Here is a 24,049-nt window from a genome sequence, read left to right on the forward strand (position 1 = left end):
AGGACACATGGAGTCCTCTCTGTGGGTACGCAGTCAGAGGGGCTTGGGGTAGAGCTGTTCTCCTCCCCCACTCTTTTGGCCTAAGGACATTACTTCCCCTGCCCCTCTGTCCAGCAGCCCAATGGGATCATATCTTCCCTCCCCTATCTGGGGTAAGGCACTGGGGAGGGGGGCTCACATGCTACATGAGGGTGTGGCACAGACAGCAATTTGTTGAGGGTGTGGTGAAGATTATTCTGTGGTAGGATTGGAGAGGAGCTAGGTTTGAGGGAATCAGAACTCACAGTGTGGCACATAGCTGGAGGGGAGCAGAGTGCTGAGGCCCCTCCCCTCTCCCTCTCCACACAGGCTTTATCACCCACCCCTCTGCCCAGTAGCCCAATGGGAACACTTATTCCATCCCTTGTCTGGGGTAAGGGGGAGATCCAGAGGGTGAGATGGGGGATTGGGGCATGGCACTAGGTCTGGGGATGGGTGGGTGTGGTATAGCCTGGCACTTTGTCTCTAAAAGGTTAACCATCACTGCCCTAAGGTGAAACTCCTTTAGGGAGTCATAAAGAGGGCTGGCATTAAAGAGATCCAAAGGGAGACTGGCAAAGGCTAGTTTTTTCTCTTTTACCAACTCCACTCTTGCCTCTCACAAAGCTCAGGGCATTCATTTCTGCCAATAAGGGTTACAGATGTTTTTCATATTTTAAAGTAATGAAAAATACTTCTTTAAAACACCCAAGAGAGTGGTATTAAAATCAATTTACATATTACTTTCCACCAAAAATAGCATTTTGCTATTCATTCAGCAGATATAAATATGTATATATGTTAATTACCTACAATATTCAAAACACTGATTCACACTCTTGGGGAAAGAAAAACACAAATGAAAGTCTCTGTTCTTAAGTAGCTCACATATTTTTCAGGTGGGATTGTATTATAATTTCATTAGCATAGAGAACTCCTAGGCCTGGAAATTTTTTCTGCCAATGCAGCTCAGCCTCTGCTCTTTAACTCGAAGTCTTAGACAGTTGCCTGGAGCTTTAAGAGGTTAATTTTCTTGCCCAGGGTCACCCAGTCAATAGATATTAGAAGTGGAACTTGAACCTAGATCTTCTTAACATCAAGGAGTGTTTATTTCTACTATGCTAATGTTGGTGCACTACCACAGTATATGTTTCCTACTAGCCTAAGGCATATTCTAATTAAATATCAAGTTAACTGTATCTGTTAAGGAGAGAGTCATATAGACCTAGATTCAAAATCTGCCTTTAAGGGGGGCAGCTAGGTGGCTCAGTGGACTGAGAGCTAGACCCAGAGACCAAAGGTCATGGGTTCAAATCTGGCCTCAGACACTTCCTAACTGTGTGACCCTGGGCAAGTCTCTTAACCCCCATTGCCTAGCCCCAGTATTGATTCTAAGACAGAAGGTAAGGGTTTAAAAAATCTACCTCCACACCTGCTAGTCATTTTACTGTGGGCAAGTCACCTAACCTCCTGAGCTTCTGAGCAACTCAGAAAGCAAGGAATCCTAAGCAGTCTGGAGGGAGGATCCATTCTACTGCTATCATAGGTCCTTGATCTATTGATATTCACATAAATATACATTTTTAATATTTCAACTCTTGTTGTTTTCCTTCCTTCCTTCCTTCCTTCCTTCTTTCCTTCCTTCCTTCCTTCCTTCCTTCCTTCCTTCCTTCCTTCCTTCCTTCCTTCCTTCCTTCCTTCCTTCCTTCCTTCCTTCCTTCCTTCCTTCCTTCCTTCCTTCCTTCCCTTCCCTTCCCTCCCTTTCTTTCTCCTTTTTTAAAACCATTACCTTCAGTCTTGGTATCAATTCTAAGACAGAAGAGTTACAAGGGCTAGGCAATCAGGTTTTTAAGCAACTTGCCCAAAGTCACACAGCTAGGAAGTGTTTGAGGCTAGACTAGAATCCATATCCATCTGACTCCAGACCTAGCTCTCTATCTACTGTGCTACCTAGCTGCCCCTCTTATTGTCTTTCAAATGAGATTTTCTTAGGCCTACTCTCAAAAGAATAGATGAGATTTTTATATAGGAATGAAAGATTAGAAAGAAAGAAAAGGCCTAGGAAGAAAAGGTGTAGATATTAATGAATTTATGATGAGGGCAGCTAGATGGATCCATGCATCTAGAGAACCAGGTCTGGAGATGGGAGGATCTGCATTCAAATTTGGCCTCAATGACCTCCTAGCTGTGTGACACTGGGCAAGTCACTTATTCCAAATTACCTAGCCCTTACTTAGTATTGATTCTAAGAGAGAAGGTAAAGGTTCCCCCAAAATTCATGACTACAGATCAAGAAGAGACATGGGACATCTCCACTCTTTTAATTGCCACCTAAACAGAAACTTATTGTTAACTGCCAACATAGTCAGCTCTATATTCAAGAAGTCCAGTTTTCAAAATTTTCAAGTCAGTACTTATTCGACTTATTTAATTTGTTGATGTCTCAAATTTCCCTATTGACTTTTCATGTAACTTGTAGTAAATCTTGTTAAACACAAGGGGTTATAGACATATCCATCTACCCATTCACCAATGACTTGAAGTGAGAGAAGACCATACTTTCTATTGCCAACTGGGCAGAGGGAAGGGGACTTCCCTCTCCTGCATTGGGAAGGTATTCCTTCCCACCTCCATCCAAGTTGAAACTTTGGATACATTCTTAGTCAAATTGATTTTTATGGGCTGCTTTAGGAACCTAATACCTTATATAATACTATTTATGGAAGACGATCTGTTACCCAGTTCTGAATAGGTATTATGGATTCAATTACTGCATAAATGGCTTCATCGCTGAAAGTTTACCCCCTGATTTTTACTAATGAGGATAATGGTAGCCAGGGATCATTCATATATTTAATAATTGGAATTAATGCAAGGAAGCAAATATGATTAAAATCATGGAATGAGACTCAATACTTAAAAATGGCAAGATGAATATGAAAGAGAATACCATGTTTGCGCTTGCCCCCCAAACTGAACAATTGATAGCTAAGAAGTGACAGTGTCAATAAATGTAATCACCTGCAAAGAAACCCATGGAAGCATAGTGGAAAGGATTTGAATAGAAATAACAAGAGAAACAGATTATATTATTTGGGGAATATATCATTACCACCTAGGAGGCACAGTGGATAGACCACTGGATTCAGAGCACTGAATAGAAACCTGAGTTCCAATCCAGCCTCAAACAGTTATTAGCTGTGTGACCGAAGGCAAGCCACAACATCTGTCTGCCTCAGGTCTTCATCTATAAGATGAGTATAGTAGTAATATCTATCCCCCCCAGGTTGTTGGTAGGATTAAATGAAGTATTTGTAAAGCACTTTGCAAATTTGAAGCCCTATATAAATGCTAGTTGGTATTGTTACCAACTAGCCAGATGGAGCAATTAGATAATGGCTTCCTGCCATCTAATTTAAAAACTGGCATAGGCAAGATAAAGTAATGATGGAAATTTCATCTATCTCCTGAAATTCTGCCTGGTGAAGAAGTGACTAAAATCCTTGGGAGAAAGTAACCATGTCACCTTCCGTACTGTGGTAGCCAAAGAAGAACATGCTGGAGATAATTAGATAAAGCATACCCCAGATTTTAGGAGAATCTATTTTCAAGGTCACCTCCAGGCCACCCAAAAGCATCATAATAGGACTTTAGTGGAGGAAACAGAGTGTATAATTATAACTCCATCAAGAGCAGATGGTCATGGGTGGAAGTTATGGGAAGGAAGATTTTAGCTTGGAATTAGGAAGAATTTTCTTGCCTTCAGAGATGTCTAAAAAATGGAAGACTGACTATTTATTATAAGGAGATTGTAAAGTACACATATTCATTTACAGATCGAGTTGCTATCCTCTCAGGCCCTTTCTAATTCTGATTCTTTTAATCTTTGAAGTCCCTTTGTAAACTAAATGAAAATATATTTCTATATGTGTTTTTAGATACAGTCTCACTCATTCAGAGTAAAACTTCAACTCTTCAGACCCCCAGGGGAATGAATCCCTCTGATTAGCCAAATTTTCTAATAATAAATGGTGGTTGTATACGTTATACTATATAAACTTTATACTGTATACTATATAAACTTTATACTGTATAAACTTTAAGATTTATAAAGCACTTTATACTAATTATCTTATTTAATCTCACATGGCAGGCCTATGAATTACAATTTGATGTTGTTTCAAAAATGTGCCTCTGCTACTTATTTATGTGCGTTACCTCAGGCAAGTCACTTTTACCAAAAATTATACATAGAGAATGTGTTCTTATGGCTCTAATTTTAGGCAAATATATCAAATTATTTTTCTTTGAAGAATTTCAAAGGCTGTTCTTTTGGAATTCTGTTTTGATTTAAATTTGATACAGATTGGAATCTATATAGTAACATTTCTAGCTACACTTCACTATAATATTATTCAAGTGTAAACTATTACTGAATTATTACTATAGTTTATATAATAAATGGGATTGTTCTTTCCTACCCCCCTCCCCACCTGCTCCAAGATTCCTGTGCCTCCACTCTACTAAAGTGATAGAGAGAGAGTGGTGCCATATCAAGGAGCTAGAATGTCATGGTAAAGAATTTGAATTCTACTTGATCAACAACAGTGAGATAGTAAGTTTGTTGTTCTTTTAAAACCTTTACATTCTATCTTAGAATTGATACTGAGTATTGGTTGCAAAACAAAGGAGCAGTAAGGGCTAGGCAATTAAGTGACTTGTCTAGAGTTACAAAAGTAGGAAGTATCTAATTCTGATTTGAGACCTGGATTTGCTATCTCTAGGCCTGGCTCTCTATCCACTGAGCCACCTCACTGCCCCAATAGTAAAGGTTTTTGAGAGAAATGATGACTAGATCCCAGAATGAATACACTGTCTTCACAGGATAGATGGTAGAGAGGATGAATACACTGTCTTCACAAGGATAGATGGTAGAGAGGGAAAAAAATCAAAGATATGAAAACTTATTAGGAGACTACTGTAGTGTATTGGAAAGGTGATAATGGAATTCTTACTACAATGATGACATGAAGATGCCATCATGAAGAGACAGAATTACTAGTATAAATAACTGTAAAAGTAGAATCAACAGGATTTGAAAACCACTTGAACATTTAGGTTAGGAGAGAGAAAGGTCAAAAGCAATGCCACTGTTCAAAAAATAAGAGACTAAAGTAAATATTGTTCCCACTAACAGAAATAATGAAGCCAAAAAGAAGAGCAGATTTTTAGGGAAAGATGATGAGTTCACTAATCAGCAAACTGAGTTTCAGATGCCAGGAGGATAGCTAAGTGAAGATGGCTTTTAGACAGTTAAGATGAAGACCTAGAATTCAGGAGGGAGGTGAGGATTGATATTAAATATTTCAGTCCTTAATTTGGGGGTCAATAGTTGAAGCCATGGCAATTAGTGAAATTACTTAGAAAGAAAGTATTTGGAGAGAAAAGGGCAAAGAACAGAATCTTAGGAAATCCTCATAGAGGTCAAGAAGAAGAGGTGTTGAAGAAGAGGGAGGGAGAGAAGGCTATATAGCTGACCTCAAAAGACGAAGAATCAAGAAAGTATTGTATTTGAAGCCAAAAGAAAAAGAAATCGACTTGGGGCGGGGCGGGGGGGGGGGAGGGAGTCTTGTCAACCATTTCAGGAAAACCTGTGATTAATTTCAAAAAGGATTTGGTAATGAGTAACTAATTGGAGATTGTTGAAAGAACAGTTTTAAATGGTGGCTGGAATGAAAGCCAAGATTGCAAAAAGTTGAGATGAAAGTAAGAAAAATAGGTATAATCAATTAATAAATAAATATTTATATAGTGCCTAATGTGTGCTAGATACTGAGATTACAAGAATGAAACCAACCCTACCCCCAAGGAACTTACATTCAAATGGAGAAGATAAAAACTACTATGTAGTATAAATAAAAAGTGATTAAATATAAATATAAAGAAATCAGTTAAATATTACTAAGTTGTTTGGGAAACACCAGTAGTTGGGGAAACCAGGACAGGTCCCATGAAGAAGATATTTCTTGAATTGAGAGAGACAGAGACAGACAGACAGACAGAGAATGCATTTCAGTTATATGGAATGGCCATTGGTGGATTGTAGTGTGCAAGAGGTGTTTAGCCAGATTGGATCAGTGTGATTAGAAGAGGGAAGCAATGGCCAATGTCACTGTTAAGATAGTATGGGTCCATGTTTTGAAGAGCTCTGAACATTCACCAGGAGTCCACAATTCATTTCAGAGGCAGTGGAAGTCACTGAAGTTGATTGTGTGATCTCCCTTTTCTGAATACACTATTGATAATTGTTATTAATTGGGTATGAATCTTATATCCTCTTCTCTAAGCTGCTGGTGCTTTCACCCCTCCAAATTACCTTATATTTATATTGTATGTTATTTTGTGTATGCTTACATCTTCATGTCTTCCCTAGTTAGACCATATTGCTCCTCAAAGCAAGAGCTATATGTTCTTTTTTTCCCTTTAGTATTTATTTTGTGTCTTAGCATAAATAAAGTATTGGTTCCAAGGCGGAAGAGCAGTAGGGCTAGGAAGTTGAAGTAAAGTAACTTACTCAGTCACGTAGTTAGGAAGTATCTGAGACCACATTTGAACCAAGGACTTCCATTTACCAAACCACCTAGCTGCCCCTTTGCTTTTGTTTTTGCATTTCTAGAACCTAGCACAATTCCTGGATAATAGTAGATTAAGCTTATCAAATGTTTAATGACTGATTATAAGAGTAAAGAATGTGCCATTCATACATTTGTGTATGTTTTATATATATTTGTGTTATAGAGAAGCAGATTTAGCCTTGATAAGAAAATCTTCCTAACCATCGGAGTTGCTCAAAAATGCAACAGGAATATAGACAACTTTTTAAGGAAGTTTGTTCATGAAAGAGAGGAAAGATGTGAAGTATCATTTCCAATACATGAAGCAAAGTCATGCCTTATAGGTATCTTGTAGTGAATGCTTCTATGATCAAGTACCCTTTTATGTGGCCAATATTCTCCCTTTATGCATGCATTCTCTAAGCTTAGATTTTCACACAGTGCCCTTTAACAAATTGAATATATCTATAATTATGCACAATTATAGGAAAAATGTTTCAGTTTGTGAAATTGAGTTTATTTTTTAAAATTAATTGACCTAGAAGTGCAATGATTATTGGACTTATTGGTTAGAAAATTTCAATAAACATCATCCTTCTACTTTTTTCCATCTTTCTACTTTTATAACATAATTTAGTGACTACTAAGTGGTTTAAAAAAGTTGAATCAAAACACCTTGTAAGGGCACAGAGAAAGTATGGCAACTTTGGGAAAATTATATCACCTTGCTTAGCCATAGTTTCCTCATCCATAAAATAAGAAGTTTGGAGTAAATTATCTCTAGGATCCTTTCCCAATCTAAAACTGTAATTTTGAGTGTTAATTAAACAAAATAAAATGTAAACGCATCTCATGTAGCCTTGTTTGAAATACATTGATTGTCATGATTTATTTTATAATTGAATTTGATTTTTGAAACATAGTCTTATTATGCTTTCTCTATGGCTTCAAATTAGATTAGAGTTAATTTAATTTAGTTTAGTTTATAATCACTACCATGCTTAGTAAATATTTATGACAGTGGGTTTCAATAGATAGAAAATAAAGGTCAGGATATGACTTAATTAATTTTAATTATTTCCTATTCTTAACAGTCATAATGAAATTGAAGCAGGGGTTTGCTTTTGCTTATATGAGCTAATCTCAAGCAGAAAGCTTATGATGGTTATACAATTTCATTAGATTCAACTTGATATAATACAGCCTATCCATTATTCTGAAGTCTTATAGCATAGCATCAATACGGTTTTTAACATGATAAACAAAGCCCAGTAAAATACTTTGCAGACATGGTATCCCATGTTTCTTGGCAAAAAAAAAAAAAAACTAGAAATAAGACTTCTTTGTAATTTACTTCCAAGTAATAGCTTGTTATCTTTTATTACTATTTGTTTCTTTTATTTCTAAAGTCTCTCTTTTGTAAATGAAATATTTTCATTTAAAAATATACCATGTAGGTTAATGCCTATTTAGCAATAACATCATGAAAACTCTACTATCATGCCTTTAACTGTGAAAATTTTTTAATTATAATCATGCTGATTGAAGAATTAAAGTGGCAGTCAGGGGTCTTTCATTAGATTAGCAACCCTTTTATAACTTTTTTCTTTTTAATTGAGAGAAAGGGAGTAAGACAGAGAGAGAGAGAGAGAGAGAGAGAGAGACAGAGAGAGAGAGAGAGAGAGAGAGAGAGAGAGAGAGAGAGAGAGAGAGAGAGAGAGAGAGAGAGAGAGAGAAACTCAGATCATGAACAAATGTCCTTGTTTTCTGTTTCTGTCAAGTAAAACAAGTATGTGAGACCACTTCGTGGTGTATATTTCTGTTTCCTTCTGCATTTCCATAATATTTGTGTTAATAATCTTATTCTTCTTTTTGGACTTTAGGGAGATTGTGACCTTTCCCAGATTAGAACAGAACACCTTTGATATATTGGAAACGAAAACTTATATGCATCTATGTCTAATTTTTTAACCCTTATCTTTTATCTTAGAATCAATACTATGCATTGGTTCTAAGACAGAAGAGTGGTAAGACTAGGCAATAAAAGTTAAATGACTTTTCCAGGGTCACATAGCTAGGAAGTGTTATGATTAAAATTAGTTTCTCTGCTAAAAGTATTATATTTTAAGAGGTTTATTAAAGATTAATAAATAAAGAAAATACAAAATAAGGAAGCACATGCCTAGGAGGGCCAAAAGGCCCATTCAATTTCACTTACTACATCTTGAGAGACATGTGTGCTTAGAAGGGGAAGCAGAGAGAGAGAGAGAGAGCCTCAAGTAGGCGGAGAGCCCTTTTAAATAATAATTTGTGATCTCACACTCAGGTGAGATTCTGGGGAATTCTGGGAAGTTCCAAGGACTTCTGGGAATTGAAGTCTGGGGTTCAAATCTCCATTTTTACAGAAGTATCTGAGGTCAAATTTGAACCCAGGACCTCCTGTCTTTAGACCTGGTTCTCTATCCACTGAGCCACTTAGCTGCCCCTTTTGTTTGTTTTCTTTTTTAATTAGACCAGTCTACTGCAGTGCCAACTTGTGGACTTGGGAGTCATGTTTGGGTTTGGCTTGAAATTCTGCTTCTAACTACTATAGACCCTGGGCTTGGGATAACTCATAATGCTTCCCTGAGCCTTATTTTCAGAGAAACTATAATTCAATCTATTGCTTCCATTATGGAATTGTGGGGAATTGTTTTGCAAACTTTAAGCACTAGGTAAGCACACTAGAAGCCCAGGCACCATGAGCAAATCACTTTTGTTCCAAGTGTTTTTTTAAACACTTATTGTGTGTATGACATTATTCTAAGCACTTTGCAAATATCATCTCATTTGATCCTCACAACAGTCTTAGGTGATATTATTATTCTTATTTTACCATTGAAGACACTAAGACAAGGAGAGCTTTCCTAAGTTCATGTAGCTAGTAGTAATAGAGACATAATTTATATTATTATATTTTTTGTTTCCTCCTGTCTAAGATGGGGATGACAAACTGGAGTTATTGTTGATACAGTTTTTAGTAATAGTAGTTTAAAAACAAATGACCCCATAGTTGACAGAATTACCTGGGAGAGGTGGAGTTGGAGATTATGTTTTTTTGGTTATTACAGTCCAGGAATCTGCAAAGTATCACGATGGGTGCTCAAGAGGATCCATTGCAGTGTGTGTGTGTGTGTGTGTGTGTGTGTGTGTGTGTGTGTGCGCGTGCGCAATGTTAGGTGTACAAACCACTTTCCGTATATGGCAGCACTCTGGCAGTCTCAACCAGCTTCCTCCTCCCTTCCTGGGTCTCACCTGCACTACAGTTCATACTTTGTTTATGTTCTTTGGCTCAGACTTCCCAAAACCTTATGCCTTAGATGAGAGAGGAGAATGAGGAGTTTGTGTTGTTATATATACTAAGCTCTCTCTCTCTCTTTCTCTCTCTCTCTCTCTCTCTCTCTCTCTGTATATATATATATGTAATCTGAGGCCCAACATTTAATTTTTAAATGTTTGCAGATACCTTCATGGGTCTTGCTACCAAGGGCCAAATGTCATTCTGGTAATACAATAAATTTCTATGGAAAAAACAACATTGACTCTTAAATCATAGTCAAAGTTAATAATGAAAATGGGCCCCATGTATCATTACTCTTGAAAGACTGTTATTATAGAAAGGGCAGTGGATTTGTAATCTAGTCAACTTAGTGTGAATACAGGGTCCACCAATACCGTGCAATGTTATTTCAGGCAACTCACTGGTCCTCAGTTTCCTCATCTGTAAAATGAAAGGGTTGAACTAGTTGATTTTGATTCCCTTAAGCCTCTATACTTCTGAAATCCTATGATTCATAGAATCTGGATTGAAAACAGCCTAAAATGTCACTTAAGTGAAGAAATATGCAAGTTTTCAAAGAGAATGTCCATTTTTATCAGGAGAGGGTTGAGGCACAGCTATCTGTGAGAGGCTAAGATAAGCACATGAGTTGGTTGCTGGCCAGAATTCACCAGCCAGAGGAACAAGCTGAAGATTAGGCAATTCAAATATAGAGTTAAAGAATTGGTTCAGATTGAAGTTGCTTTGGGAAATCTTAGGTCATTTTAATTCCATGCATCCATTTATCCAGCACTTACCAAATTCTTATTTCTTCATGAAACAGACATGATTCAAAATTGCATATGGTATGGTGAAGATTTATGCGTTTGGTATATCTGAGGGACTGTCTAGCCAACTTCAGAGAGGCTCACTGTGAGGTGGGCCATTGGTTTAGAAATACAAATACTTTTAGCCACAGAAACTCATGATAATCAGCTAAGTTGGGGAGCCTTAGCAGTCTATATCAGGAGTATTCATACTAGCTGAATCAAGGGTCTTGCAATTGTGCAGAATTTAATTTTTAAAAGCCATAAAATTATTATTAGTCATGGATATATAAATATCATTGACTTCTGCTAATCCCATACACTTTGATACTATTACTGATTAGTTTGACCCTGTAAGTTGCAACCATTTTCCATCTAGCATTAATATCTAAATAGTCATAATAAGCTGCATATAAGAACTTTAAATTTTTGTTTAAATGCTAGAAAATTGATATTCTGCTGCCCCTACTCTTTTAGCTTTTTGGTGATAATGGTGGTACTTCATTTCTTCCTCAGGTCTTCCCTGACACCACAATTTGAAAGTGTCAGCTCTGTGGTGCTCGGCTTTTATTTTTTTATATAGTAAACACTTGAAAAAGCATAGCTTTAACTATACAGACCTTTGTCAGCAAGGTGATGTCATTGCTTCTTAGTATGTGTTCAGATTTGCCATAGCTTTCCATCTGATGAAATTAATCTTTAATTTAATATTTAATTTCATGGCTGCAGTTGCCATCCACAGAAATTTCTGAGCCCAAGATTATAAAAGCTGACAGTCTCCATTTCTTCTGCCTCTATTTGCCAGGAAGTAATGAGACCAGTTTAGTGGGTTTTTTTTTGTTTGTTTTTATGTTAAGCTTCAAGCCAGTTTTTACATTCTCCTCTTTCAACATCAGCATGAGACTTCTTAATTCTTCTTCACTTTCTGCCATCAGAGTTATCATCTGCATATCTTAGATTGTTGATATTTCCCCTGGCAACCTTAATTCCAGCTTCTGATTATTCCAGCCTGGTATTTTGCATGTTGTACTCTGCATAGAAGTTAAACAGATAAGATTTTCAGATATTAAAATGGATCTGTGGTCTCATTAATATGACTGTTCTCTCTACAATGATGCAGATTGCAGCCTTTCCATTTCTCTATATATCTGGTATCGCTCTTGTTCATATCTTCCCAAAAATTCACCACTGGGGTTCTAGCCACCATGGCTTTGCCTTCTTTTGACATCAAAGCATACCAGTACAGCATATAGACAATCCATTAGTTAGTTATTCCTCACTCTTGCAATGTGAACAACCCACCTTTTTCTATCATATATCTTTTCTACTATATATTTTATTATAGACCTCATTTCTTCTTGTTCTTCTTTATAGGACCTTATTCTATGCTTAGGTCTTTTGAGTTCTGCCAAATGCCTTTCCATTGCTTCTGACTGTTACTTATTTTTAATTCTTTGGAGATTTTGGAGATTTGGTGTTCCATGACTTACAACCATACAACATTGCTAGAGTTTTGGTATTTTAAAAATAGACCTTTATTTCATTTTATTTTTAGTACATTGTATTCATCTTTGCCTCACAGTCATTTTGTGTACACTCTTCTTCCACCCCTATTATCCTCAATGTAACAAAGATTAACAATTTAGCAAAAGCATCCTCCATAGTGCTTGTATCTGGCATGGTAGACTTGTATAGTCTGCCCTAGAATTCTACCCCTCACCTATCTTCCAATAGGGGGAGATGTGTTTCACTATCTGTCCTTCCTTAGGATTTTAGTTACTCAAGTTTAACCTTTTATAATTAGTCCTTTCTTTTGCTTTGTTGTACTCAATGCAGATAGTGGAAATAGTATATTGAATATATGATATAGCTTAAAAGCAAAAATATGAATTGTAAAGTGTTGATTCACAATCTCATAACAAGCTTTTTGTTCTTTGGATGTGGAAATGTCACTTTATCGTGTTAAGAATAATGAAAAGAAATTAAGTTAAAATATTATTCAATTCATATGTTCTTTGCCATCCCACATTTTCTGAATTAAACAATGTAACTCAATAGGTTTGAAAGTTGTTGCCCATGAAATTTCTGAAAATGTGTTGACTTAATAAAATCATATTATATCATCATAACTATAGATGTAGAGAGACCATCTCACCTAAATCCCTCATTTTGCTGATGAAGAAACTGAGGTTAAATAACTTGCCTATAGTCATTGAAAAGGAGACTATCTGAAGCCAGACTCTCGCCATCTTTCTACTACATTACATTGCTTAAATATAGAATTATAAAAGCCTCTGTCCTCAAAATTAGCTTCATCTTCAACATTAATTTTAATTCCTTATGTGAGAGGGATGGTTTACAACAAATAGTAGGTAATCAGTGATTTTCGTAGAGCCCCTCAGGGTTAGGTAACTAAAATATTAACCATCAAGCTTACTTAGGGAAATTGCTGAAAGGAGAACACCAACACATTTTTTACTTAAGCATCATCCTGGTAACTTAAGTGTTGGAATTGGAGGAGAGGAGGGGAAGGAGGGCAGATTTCCTGTTACTGGTTTATAAAAAGATGATACTCTTTAACTAGGCATTCTGTAAGTACCTAGGAGACATTCTGTAGCTAAGTCTGTGTTTAGCACTTAACATGGCAACTCACGTGCATTACCTTTCAACACATAACTGAGCTCTGGTGCAAGGGAAGGGAACAAATCCTTGTTTCTTAAGTAGAACAAGTAAAGTAACTATCCCAATTACTGGGTTTTATCTTTGCTTTTCTGAAGCCACAAATCATAACATTGTTTATAATTAGGAAATCTGTAGGGAAGAGTGTCCTATGACTTCCAACTCCCTAATAACCAAATTAGACCTTCTATTGATTTGTGAATTCTTCATACTGTATCTACTTAATTAATTTTTTCCATGTGTCAGATTATTTTTCAAGAGGAGGTTATCACCTCTCTTTCTAGGCCAAAAACTTATCCTACTGGTATTTATATATTTGAGACATAGTGGGGAATAGATGATTGGAGAAGTAGATGACAAAAAATGTACAGGAATAGATAAACACAGGCTTTGCAGAATGCTTGCATGTACTGTTTTACCCCTTTATTCTAAACCCAACCTCCTTCAAAGCTTTCCCTGAACCATGCAGGCCTTAAGCCTACATTAGTTCATGGACCAAGGAACAGATCTGTAAAAACCTATGAGCTCCTTCATTCAAAGAGACATAATTGAAATAATGACCTCCATTTTAGCAATTATTCCAGTATGAATAAGAGCCATATTTTTAAGTGAGATTTTCAAAGCAGGCAAAAGAGCTGAAAGAGTGAAACAGAAATATATAACCAACTATTGATTTCCTCTTCTTTATTCTCCCATATCATAGCAGATCATAACATTTACCTCTTATAACAAATACTACTCTGTTTATTTAAAACATTTTTGTTTAGCCTAGAGGGATAAGGAAAGAAGGAAGATAGGAATGACGGACTTTTGAACCATTTACCAGGGTCTGAGCTAAACACTACAAACATCATAATTGGTCCTCACAACAACTCTGGGAGGTAGGCACTATTTATTATTGGCTCCATTTTGCAAGAGAGGAAACTGAGACAGGTAGAAGTTAAATGACTTGCCCAGGATCACATAACTTGTAAAAATCTAAGAATGAATTTGAACTCAGGATTTTCTGACTCCAAGTGCTAAATCTTACTGAACCACTTAGCTAGCAAAGAAGACATTTTTAAGAACAATAATAAAATATGTTAGAGACAAGTCCCTTCCAAATTGATGTTTTTACATAAAGCCTAGAAGAGAATCACAATGTATTAATAATGTATTAATACACTGCCTATAGAGATGAGAATAGACTCAGATTATTTTATATGAGTTAACCAAAAATTAAAATTCACAAGGTAACCTTGGGGAGATGGTGATTTTTTTTTTGGCCATTGGAGATTGCTAAAAATAACAACTTTTACCTTATCTTGGCTGATATAGAAGGATGTTGCTACTCGGGTACGGACTACAAGTGATTTCTGATGTCCCTTCTAATCTTATGATTCTGGGGTATGGCACAAATAACAAAATTCCTAGATGGCCTAGAAAATGCATAAAACTAAAATCAGATCAGGAAATCCTAGAAAAAACAGTATTTAGAAATTCAACTACACACAATTCATCAAACTCAAACCTGGATTAGAAGAGCTCAGACAAGGTCAGGGAACATATCCCTCCCTGAAAGCTTGCATTTTCCTAGACTGAGCTGTGAAAACAGTAAGTGCAAAGCCCAACACTAACAAGAAGTCCAAAGTCAAGAAATAGATTGGAAGAGTGAGCAAACCAAAAAGGTACCTGGGCAATAAAGAGGTAATCATAAACCCTGGGAGGGATTGGGATGTGTATGTTTGGAAGATGATATTCCTGAAGGCAAAGGATCTAGGATTATAGCTAAGCACAACCTATCTTGCAAAATGGAGTACAATGCTACAGGGGGGGAATTTGGTGAAATAGAAGTCTTTTAAGCATTCCTTGATGAAAAGACCAGAGCACAATAGAAAATATGACTTTTTAAATACATGATTCAGAAACTTAAAAAGGTAAACATGAGTAGAAAATTGTAAGGGACTAAAAAATGTTAAACTGTTTACATTCTTATAGGGATAGAAGAAACATGTAATCTAATTTATTATTCATTCTTTAGAATTAGATGACTTAATTTCCAATTAATCCTTAATCTATGTTCCAAAGACCCTTTATTAAATGTAATTTGTATTGCATTATGATCTAAGAAAGGTACATTTAATGCTTCTGCTTTTTCTGCATTTGTTTGTGAGCTTTTAATGATTTAATGCCTGGTCACATTTTGTGAAGGTACCATAAACAGTTGAAATAGGTGCAGTCCTTTTTATTTCCACTCATTATTCTCTAGAAATCTATCATAGCTAATTTTTCTACAATTCTATTCATCTCCTTAACTTCTTATTTATTTTATGGTTAGGTCTAAGAGACATAAATTGAATTTTCCCTTTGCTTTACTTTTACTATTTCCTCCTGTAATTCATTTAATTTTTCCTTTAAGATTTAGGTATATTTGATACATACATGTTAAATAGTATTGATAAAGAAATAAGAAGACTGTTGGATAAAAGATTAAACTGTGGGCAAAAATTTTTGGTTAGTACAACTTGGATTATTGACCACAATTCAAATTGTATTGTTGCCAACCTTGACAGGAAAAGTTGGTTAATTTTATCCATATAAAACATCATTAATCAAGGCTCAATACTGTACAGAAGAGAATATGGCCCAATAGTGTTTTATTTTAAGATGGAATATCATTCTTAGATATAATTAGTTAAATTATCTAAGCTATCTCTGTTTTAGTCCACCCATTCTTCCTTTTAATAAAGAAGATGGAAATACCACTTCATGGAAGGTTCAGCTTTTTGGACAAAGTTCCTAATTAATTAACAAGGAGAATTGCTTCTATAAAAATACTTATTTATTCTAAATTTAAATATTAAAATTTTTCTCTATACACAGAAGGTTGTATCTGAAACCATTAAACTGTACTTTATATTAACTTTAAAAATAGGCAATATATTTTGCTCATTAATTTCAGAACTGGCCTGCTTAATTTCTAATTCCTTCTAACCTTCTTTCCCCCCCTCTTTTTTGAATTAAGAATTGCTTCTCATTCATCATTTCTCACAATACTCTCACATTTCCCAGGCCACAGTCCTCTACCATTTCTCCCCCATGTCCCAGAAGGCTCTTCATCCTAGAAAATCAGTCCTAGAATTCATACCCTGGGAGTCCTTTCTTCTGCTTGAACAACTTCCAGAATCGCCATTTAAGGAAGATGCCCACATCAGCCATTTCTGGACCATCTTTTTCATCATGCCTTTCTCATCCCCTTTTCAGCAACTTTTTATATATTGACTTTCCCTTATGTTGACCCCTTTGAGGGGAGAGACTTTTTTCTGTATTAAAATTCCCAGGGTTTAGTCCAACACATAGTAGATTTTTAATAAATCCTTGTTGACCGACAGATTGCCCATCTGTCAATTTTAGTCCTAAGGAATGATCTTTCCTTTCATAGAATCATAGGTCATGAGCAGAAAAATAACTTAAAGGTTCATTAGATTTAACCCCCTCATATTATTGATGAGGAAATTGAGATCTAGGGATAATAATTATCTTGCCCAAGGTTACATAAATAGTGTCAGAGCAAAGGTTTGAATATGATGCTTTTCCCATCCTCCAAATACAGCATTCTTTTTCCTGGAATAGCAAGCCCTGTGATTTACCTAGTATTCCCATCATCCCTATTTTAAGACTTAGCACAAGGAGAGAGACCCTTGTCCATGGTGTAGAACCAAGGAACTCCTTCTTCCCTTCTTTTTTTCCCTCTGGTCCTCTCTATTCCCTCTTATATATATATATATTTTTTTCTTTCTCTTCATCAAGAGAAAATTTAGCCCCAATATTCCTTTCAGCAAGGAATCTTAAGAGGCTTTAAAAAGGTAAGATAGCAAATTTTGTGTAAGCAGTAATAGATTAATAATATAATGCTTTACAGTTTATACTTTTCTCACACTAGCTTTGCAAGTAAATTAACAAGCATCATTGTTGTAATTTAATCATAGGTTCAAAGATTTAGATCTAGAAGGGATCTGAAAAGTCATTTAGGCCAACCTCCTCATTTTACAGATGAGAAAACTGAAGTGCAAATGGGTTTATTTACTGTCACATAGGCAGTTAAGTGTCAAACTGTGGTCTGCTCACTCCAAGCTCAGCACACTTAGCACCAGTCTGTGCTTCTTCTTATTTTTTGTTAATATAAAAGGGCCCAGGTGGTGCAGTGGCTAGAGAACCATGACTGGTGATGGGAGATCCTGGGTTTATATCTGGCCATAGACACTGTCTAGCTGTGTGACCCTGAGTAAGTCACTTAACACCAACTGCCTAGCCCTTCCTGCACATCTGCCTTCAAACCCATACTTAATATTGATTCTAAGACATAAGGGGAGGGTTAAAAAAATTAGAAGGGCTCATCACATTTAGATTCAGAAATAACTCAGAACAAAGCAGTGTTTTTTCTAAGATATAATTGATAAACAAGAAATATAACACATAATAAGGCATATAACATAATAATATAAACTACAGATTGTCAGATATTTAAAATATAATATATACCACATTCACAATTTCTTTAAAAAGAGCTCTCGTGAAGATGCTTTAAAACGAATCTATCCACTCACTCTGGTTCTTTTACTCTCCCTTGGAGTTGCTTTGTTGTTGCAAATTGACAACTTTGCAATTAAAGTGATTAATGTTGTACCCTGGTGTTTATGGGGCCTGAGGTCATTAGTCTCAGAACTGGATATTCTGTGGGAAACTGCAATGTGGAGCCTCTACAGAGGGGGAGCCCAACTCTTTGGTCTTTATGAATGATTGTTGACGTATATTCTAGGTATGCATGAATGAGAGGATAAGCCACAGTGAACAATGTGAATAGCATTTAGCATCTAATTAGGGCTTGTTTTTGTTCACAGGGGCCTCAGAATTTTTATTGAATATCTATTAAACTAAAGAAATTTTGTTTGTGACCATATTGAATAGGGTATAAGTTTCAGTACTTTTAAAGTCTCTAATAACACATAAGCACTTGATGCCAAATTTCAACTCCACTTTTAAAAGTCAGCATGCATTCGTTTTAAGATGTTAACAATTTGACCATCTCCAGATTACAAGAATTGAGACATTTTTGTGTCATGTGCTTTTAACAGCAGCCATGTGATTATTTTCCTGCAAATCATACTCAAATCTTAAAAAAGCATAAGCCACAGGAGATGAAATTTTTATTTTCTACTTTTTTGTTCACTCACCTTTTATCATTGAATTTATCTTCAGTTTTTTGATCTGTAAAAGAGGGATTGTACTAGATGTTTTTTAAAGATTCCGTTCACTTCTAACATTCTCTTAATCTGCCTCTAAAAGAACTGTGGTTGAAGTAAGGCTGGTTGGAAAGTACCAAGGATTTTTATTTTGGCTTTCTCCCTTATAAAGTCAATCACCTTTCAGAATAACACATCCCAGTCACACAGACAGCTTTGTTCTTTTAATTATGTGTGCTTGGGATAGTATTGGACTAAGGCACCGAGTATCTCAACATGATGACTAGCTCAAGCCCACTAGTTTTACATGAAATGAAAAAGAGAACAATGAGCAAATTGTTAAGCCCATGGCTCTGAGCCACTGCTAGGACCTTAGCTACTTGAAACGAGCACACTGAAAAAAAATGACTTGTGAGGAACAGCCAGTGGAAAGGGATACTTTCATTTGTCCATTTGTATATAAATGCAATTTGACTTGGTTTTAAAAATAAGCAATGTTTTTAAATCTTTCAACTACCATTGCTTTTTCATTTGATTTTCATAAGATAAAGTAATGTTTCTTGGATAAATGCCAAACAAATCTTTATTTTTAAAGAAATAGTTTTATTTTTCTTGCATCCCTCATACAACCTTTGATTCTTGGGAATAATCATTCTTTTCTGTTCATATACTAGAGTTTTCTCTTAGGGAATATAGCCACTCACTATATATTTAATAAATGTAATTATTTTTTATTGGCTTTTAAAGCTCTCTATAATTCAACTCCAGACCTCTATCTATTCTTTTTGCAAATTATTCTTCATACATTTTACATTCCAGTTTTCTGTTCTCCTTGCACACATCCCATTGCCTATCTTTGGGTTTTTGCACTGGCTGGCACTTGTGCCTGGGACAAACTTCCTCATCACTTTCACCTATGAGAACCCCCAGTTTTCTTTGAAATTCCACAGAAATATAATTTCCCACAGGAAATCTCTGTTTATTGCTCCAGTTGCTAATGCCATGGCCCAGAAACTACTTTGTCTATCATTTATATTTGATATTGCAAGGGGATATTTTTGTCTTTGTGTCCATGGTACCCTTCATATTTTTTGACATAGTAGGCATTTTGAAAATCCTTATAAAATGAATGCGTGAAAGAAGCAATAATAAATCAAAGAAAATATTCTTTAGGGGAGATTTCAAGAATTCTGTTATTTCCTTATTCTGATCATTTATTAACTGTAAGTTTGATTAAATAAACATTTTAAAGAACTTCACAGATCTCTTAAAATAGACATCCATTTTAAGTTGGTCTGATTAATCACCCATTTTATATTATGATTATTTTCAGCATTTTACATTTGATATAATAAATGAATGAAAAACATTTAATAAGTATTTGGCTATGTTAAGCCCTGGGAATTCAAATTAAAAAAAATAAGACGCTCTCAGCCCTAAAGATCTTACCTTCTAGTAGGGAGAAACAATATATAAGTAGAGGTGACTGATGACCAGAGTAGGGCAATTTGGTTTGGCAAGTCATAGGGGTGGCAAATGAAGCCATAAAGAGGAGACAGCTGCTTCCAGGAGCAACAATCATATTGATTTGATTATTTCTTTTAGAGAAAGAGGTTAAAGAAAAACACAGGGTTAAGTGGAATGGCATAAGGGATGAATGATGAAGTTGTTGTTCAGTCATTTCAGTTGTGTCTGACTCTTCATGACCCTATTTTTGGGGATTTCATGGCAAAGACACTGGAGTGGTTTGCCTTTTCCTTCTTGAGCTCATTTTGAAGATGAGGAAACTGAGACACAAACAAAGTGACTTACCCAGGGTCACACAGCTACTAAGTGTCATGGCCAAATTTGAAGTCAAGAAATCATGAGCCTTCCTGACTCCAGGTGTGTATCTCTATCCATTGTGCTACTTAACGGTTCCTCAACACTCTGAAATAGTGGCAAGGGATAGGAAATGGTCTGGGATCAGCTAGCCAGAGTCATGGTTCCAAAGCTGAGGCGATTAAGTCACCTGGGGCAGGGTAATAGCAAGCACAATGTCATATATATGTAATGTATTGGTATTACAATTGTAATGGTTCTTGAGCCTCTCACATTTGAAGGGAAGACACAATAAAGATGTAAGATGTCATGAGTGTATTGAAGACACTCATCTTCTGAAATATTCATAACTAATATTCAATCAGACTATAGAAGGCAGGTACTGTTACTCTTCCCATTTTACAGATGAACCTGGTATGGAGAGAGCCAAAGAAAGAGACAGAGAATTGAAATCCAATTCTGTGTCCAGTGAGCCACATTACTTCTGTTTGTGACCCCTGGAAATTATAGAACCTAGATTGCTAAAATCCTGGCTGCAGATGGGAGCTGGGTTGGGTTGGTTCTTCACTCCTAACCCTCTTAAAGTATTTGACAGGCCATCATTTGAAAGCAAGTTTAAGATATTCTTTGTGGTTTCTGAAGTAAGAATTCGGAGTAACAGGTGAATTCCAGAGAGACTGACATTGGCTCTGTATAGGGAAGAACTTTTTACAATTAGAGTTGATCAGAAGTGGAATATACATGTGGTTATGAACTATCATTGTAAATGGTCTAAGACCTAAAGAGCCAGAACATTCCTTGGGGATGGCACAGAGGGAATTTCTGTATGGTATAAGAGTCTGCTTTGGATGATTTCAGGGTAGCCAGGTGGCACAGTAAATAGAGCACTAAGTCTAGTATCAAGAAGACCTGAGTTCAAATGTGGCTTCAGACACTTAGCTGTATGATCCTGGGCAAGGCATGTACCCTTGTTTGCCTTAGTTCCTCATCTATGAAATGGGCTGAAGAAGAAAATGGCAAACTACCTAAGTACCTTTGCCAGAGAAACTCTAGCTGGGGTCCTGAAGAGTTGGACATGACTAAAAAGTGATTGAATAACAATTAGATTATTTCTATCATTTAAACTTTAAGTTTAAGAGTCTCTGGATAACTTTAGTATTCACAATTGAAATAGAAACACAAGTACTCCTTTCTGGTTATTTTAAAAAATTCTATAAGTGAAATCATTTTCATGTTTTTATTCAGTAGAATGTTTGCCTTTGTTCTGCATGAGATGAGAGACAGGACCATAAGGTGATACATAGTTCTAGATATACTGGGACCTTTAGAGTCCTCACATCCAACACCTTTGTTTCACACTGGAGGTGCCTGAATCTCTGAGAGTCACTGGCCTAGGGTTACACAAGTATTGATGATGCTCAATTTGACTAAAGTCAGGTGATTGTTTGGCAGATTTTCTATGGCAACACATTGCTTCTGGATATTTCTACTTATAATGCATTATTGCTGGCTCTTGATTTTCAGAAGGAACCCAATTTGAATATTAAGCTATAAAGAATATTTTTACACTACAGAACCATTAAATGTGTGGTTTGCTTATTGATTAGCTTGAGGACCTGGATAAAGATTGAAATATAAATCTGTTTCTATATTTGCAAAATTGTCATATAGACATTTAAGTATTCGTTTTAAATGCTCTGGCATATTCTCAATAATCTCTGCTTGTTTCAATGAGTAGAAGATTTTGTGATTTTATCATAAAATTTCACTGAAAAGAAGATTCTGGTGTTCTCCACCTGAATTTGTTTCCTTTACTTATTGTAATAAATCCAGAAGTTAAAAAAAAAAAAGTTGGCTCTGTAATAGTAAACATGGAAAGTTACGCCATTCTATGGAGGGTGAATTTGTATTGCAATAACAGAATGTTAGTTTAACATCTATTATGACCACTTTCAGCTTAGCCAACTGTTCAGTTGGTGCCTGCCCTGCCCTAACCTGACTAATTAGCTGTCATTGAAAAATGTAAGTCCCTGCCGGAAATCTTTTAGAGTTCATTGTTCAGTGAAACTCTGAAAGACCCAAGTGAAAGGGCACATTAGGTTTGTTAGCCATCATGCATGTTAGATAGAATATCTCAGACTCTTCTTTGAAACCATTGATCATTTAAAATTTAGACATTCTGTCATATTTTAACCATCTCAAGCAATATCTTGCCTTCAGTCTTTGCCAGATGCTAAGTAGATAATCCTTATTAAAGAAGCACTTCTATCAGATTTCCAGTCAACTAAATTTGGATAAATAACTTTTTAAAATACTTCTAACCTTTACATTTTAGTGGCCTCATTTGAATAACATACTCTGATTTCTAGGGAATGCACAGTAATGGATGTGAGTTGCAGCCAGTGACACCAAAATAGTTTCTTTTGGACTTTGGACATTAGCTGGGCAGCGTCTGCTCATGTACTCTCCTAATCTTGTCTTTCTTGTTAGCTTTTGTTTAAGGAACACATATATTGTTTGAATGTATACAGACAGCTTGTTGCATGCTAGAGGCAGAGAATAAATGTTACCATGCTTGAAAAAATGTTTGTGAGGTAATCTTTATGGGATGTCTAAAGCGAATGCATATATTTGGCTACTACAATCCAGCTATTAATTGTAAAAATTAAAGTAAAATGAAAAGCAATTGAGAACATTGTGAATGTGCTGCCAGGTTGAGCGCACATTGAGTAAGGGCGCAACCGACATCTGAGTTTTCAAGAGGATACCTTCTCCAAACCCTGCAAACTAGAGAGCCATGTAAATACTCTGCCTTATCTGAGATAAATGGAAGAAAGCTTGAGATAAGGTATTAGCATGAGGCATTGAGTGCCTGTTATCAAATGAGTCAAGAATCAGAGCGAACAGTTTTTATTATTAAGATAAATTCATGTCATTTCAATTAAGGAAAGATTTATTTTATTATCTCATTTTTACTGCTGGTGTTTGTGTTTACATTTTCTTCATTTCTGATTATATTCCTTTCCCCCTTTCCCCCCTCCCCCCAACAGTGATCCAAACCTTTAAAAAAAAATTTAAAAAGAGAGAGAAAGCAGCTCAGTTAAACTAAACAAAACATCATCGGTGTCTGACATGCAATATTTTACTCCCTGTTTCCTTATCTTTGCAAAGAAAGGAAGGAGATCTTCATAATTCCAAACTGCATACTTTATTCTGGGCTATTTCTTTTATTCACTAGAAAATGTTGTTATGAAGAAATAGAGTGGTTTGTGTAGTCATTTCCTTTTTGTTTTCATTCCAGAGCATCCTCTACACCAAAGCCTGAACCTATTTCAGTTCAGAAGGTAAGATTTTAATGAAAAAATAAGTAGTGTAAGATTTAATGTTCTCTGCTAGGCATGTCACTTTTCAGATTCTGTGTCAGTTAAACCCCAGTGTCCAAATTAGTCTCTCAGTTTAGTTTTCCTCATACTTCTACTTGGAGGGTTTATTTTTATTGTTGCTTTAAACATACAGTTACCATCTTTATTTTGAGATTGACTTTTAAAGAATTCATGGTCTTATCCTCTT

General features: G+C 35.8%; 1 protein-coding gene across 6 annotated transcripts in view; it reads left to right on the plus strand.

The window, feature by feature from the left end:
• PDLIM5 (PDZ and LIM domain 5) overlaps positions 1–24,049 on the plus strand; it is a 205,450-nt gene that overhangs the window by 89,750 nt on the left and 91,651 nt on the right. For all 6 annotated transcript variants that reach the window (XM_007495720.2, XM_001365378.3, XM_007495723.2 and 3 more), the window contains exon 4: positions 23,781–23,823. In XM_007495720.2, coding sequence (XP_007495782.2) covers positions 23,781–23,823 — 43 coding nt within the window. The remainder of the gene's footprint in view (positions 1–23,780; positions 23,824–24,049) is intronic.

This window comes from Monodelphis domestica, chromosome 6, assembly GCF_027887165.1.
Source record: "Monodelphis domestica isolate mMonDom1 chromosome 6, mMonDom1.pri, whole genome shotgun sequence".
Classification (NCBI taxonomy): domain Eukaryota; kingdom Metazoa; phylum Chordata; class Mammalia; order Didelphimorphia; family Didelphidae; genus Monodelphis; species Monodelphis domestica.